Raw genomic sequence first — 2553 nt, 5'->3', positions numbered from 1 at the left:
ACGTACTTTGAGAATTTGTATCACCTTATCTTCCGGAACAATTCCTTATAATGTTGCCGGTGCAAATTCGGAACAAAAAGATTCCTCCCAATAGTATTTCATGCACTCATGCAAAAATAGTTTCTTTTGATAAGCTTCCAATTCATTGGGGATAAGGTCACTAACCATAAATTTAGTGATATTAGCATAACAAGGAGTGGAGGTGCTAGATATTATCAAATGGTATTCATTCGAAAAGGCATCATTAATTTTAAGATATTTTTTCGGTCTACCTGCCTCTTCAAGCCTAGATAAGTGATCCGCAACTTGATTCTCTATTCCTTTCTGATCTTTGACTTCAAAGTCAAATTCTTGTAACAAGAGAACCCACCTAATCAATCTTGGTTTAGCATCCTTCTTCGCCATAAAATAGCGGAGAGCAGCATGATCGGTGTAGACTATCACTTTGGATCCTAACAATAGGCTCGAAATTTCTCGAAATCATAGACAATAGCAAGCCGTTCTTGCTCAGTTACTATGTAATTTATTTGGGAGCCATTGAGTGTCTTGCTTGCATAATAGACAACATGAAGAATTTAGTTATGTCATTGACCAAGCACTACTCCAATAGCCACACCAATGGCGTCACACATGAGTTCAAATGGAAGGGACCAATCAGGTGTGACAATAATAGGTGATGTGGTAAGACTTGCTTTCAATTCCTCAAAAGCTTTTAGGAACTTCTCATAAAATTCAAATTTAGCATTCTTTTAAAGAAGCTTACACATAGGATTAGCAATTTTCGAAAAGTCCTTGATAAATCGCCGATAAAAACCGGCATGAACCAAAAAGCTCCGAACACCTTTTACCGAAATAGGAGGAGGGAGTTTGGAAATTATCTCATTCTTTGCTCGATAAACCTCAATGCCTTGCTTGGAGTTTTTGTGGCCAAGGACAATGCCCTCGTCCACCATTAAGTGACATTTTTTCCAATTGAGTACAAGGTTTGTCTCCTCACATCTTTTGAGCACTTTTCTAAGATTGCCGAGGCAATGATCTAATGAATCATGAACTATAGATAAGTCATCCATGAATACCTCTAATAAATCCTCCACCGTGTCCCAGAATATTGACATCATACATCGTTGCAATGTAGCCGGGCCATTGCATAGCCCAAATGGCGTCTGACTAAGGATTTAACCTCCTTTGATGTTCCATTCTAGGTTTGATTTGTTCCTCCAATTGTATCTTGTGCTCACAAATTCCGGTGGGAATCCCTCGAATATTTGCTATAGTCCAACCAATGGCTTGCCTGTGCGCTCTAAAGGTGAAATAAGTGTTCAACATGCACATCATTTAACAAATAAGAAATGATTCCGGGTAGAGTTTCATTAGGGCCAAGAAATTTATACCTTAAGTGTGGTGGGAGTGGCTTGCGATCAAGTTGTGGTGGCTCAATAATTGAAGGCTTAGTGGCAGGAGATGACTCTATTATCTAAATTAAGAGAAAGCTTCTTTGGTGAATAGTTGTAGCAACCAAGCCCTTCCAATGCCTTCACTGATTCCATGTATCCTTCCACGTCCTCGCCATCAAAATTTACCAAAATAGCTTCCAAGCCTCACCAAGGCATTCTTCTTCCATTTTCACCTTTACGTCATCTTCTACCTCATCAACAACATCAATGACTGAGATAGTTTTGTATGCATGTGGCAGTTTCATATCCTTACTTGCTTGAAAGGTAACTTTTTCATTATTAACCCGGAACTTAATCTCATTTCATTTTGAGTCCATGCGTGCTCTCCCAGTAGAAATAAATGGTCTCCCCAAGACGATGGAGATCTCTTTATCAATAGCACAATCGAGAATAACAAAGTCGGCGGGGAGGAGAAACTTCCCCACTTTCAAAAGCACATCATCAACTATTCCCACCAGTCGTTTTCTTAAACAGTCAGCGATTTATAACCTCATACTTGTAGGCCTAGGCATTCCCAATCCAGCTTGCTTGAAGATGGCGAGAGGTATTAATTTGATGCTAGCCCCATTATTACAAAGGTCTCATGCGATGTCACGCAATCCAATAGTGGAATGGTGAACGCTCTCGGGTCCTCTTTCTTTTAGATGGCGGTTGTTGCAATGATGGAGCTAACTCGGTGGGTGACATTCACCACTTCATTATTGGCGGTTATCTTTTTAGTGATCATGTCCTTCAATTATTTAGCAAAACTCGGCATCTCTTGGAATGCTTCCACAAATGGAATGTTCACCGATAATTGCTTTAGGATGTCATAGAACTTCTCGAGTTTGTTATCATCAACCCTTCCAGCTAGTCTTTGAAGGAAAGGAGGGGAGGTCTAGGAATTGGTGTTAGAGGTTTTGGTGCCTCTATTACCTTTTTTCTTAACCTCTTCATGACTCACAACTTGAGCGTACACTTTTGTCGGGAGTCTTTTATTTTCAACAACATTTCGCATCTCAACATGTACCTCAGCTTCTTGTTCAGAATCTTCCTCTTCGACAACTTGTTCATTCTCATCTTGAAGTATTTTCCCACTTCTAGGTTAATGGCCATGCAA

At 39.9% G+C, this 2553-nt stretch overlaps 1 protein-coding gene across 1 annotated transcript; it reads right to left on the bottom strand.

The window, feature by feature from the left end:
• Positions 1 to 584: 584 nt before the first annotated feature.
• Positions 585 to 1699, bottom strand: LOC142164561 (uncharacterized). The gene is made up of 3 exons (XM_075222388.1): positions 1603 to 1699; positions 849 to 1036; positions 585 to 746 (listed from the first exon to the last, which is right to left on the bottom strand). The coding sequence occupies exons 1-3, from the start codon at positions 1697 to 1699 to the stop codon at positions 585 to 587; spliced, it is 447 nt and encodes a 148-aa protein (XP_075078489.1).
• Positions 1700 to 2553: the final 854 nt, after the last annotated feature.

This window comes from Nicotiana tabacum, chromosome 1, assembly GCF_000715075.1.
Source record: "Nicotiana tabacum cultivar K326 chromosome 1, ASM71507v2, whole genome shotgun sequence".
Taxonomy (NCBI): domain Eukaryota; kingdom Viridiplantae; phylum Streptophyta; class Magnoliopsida; order Solanales; family Solanaceae; genus Nicotiana; species Nicotiana tabacum.
Note: the sequence above shows the minus strand (reverse complement) of the source record. Positions and strands in the feature narration are given on the sequence as shown.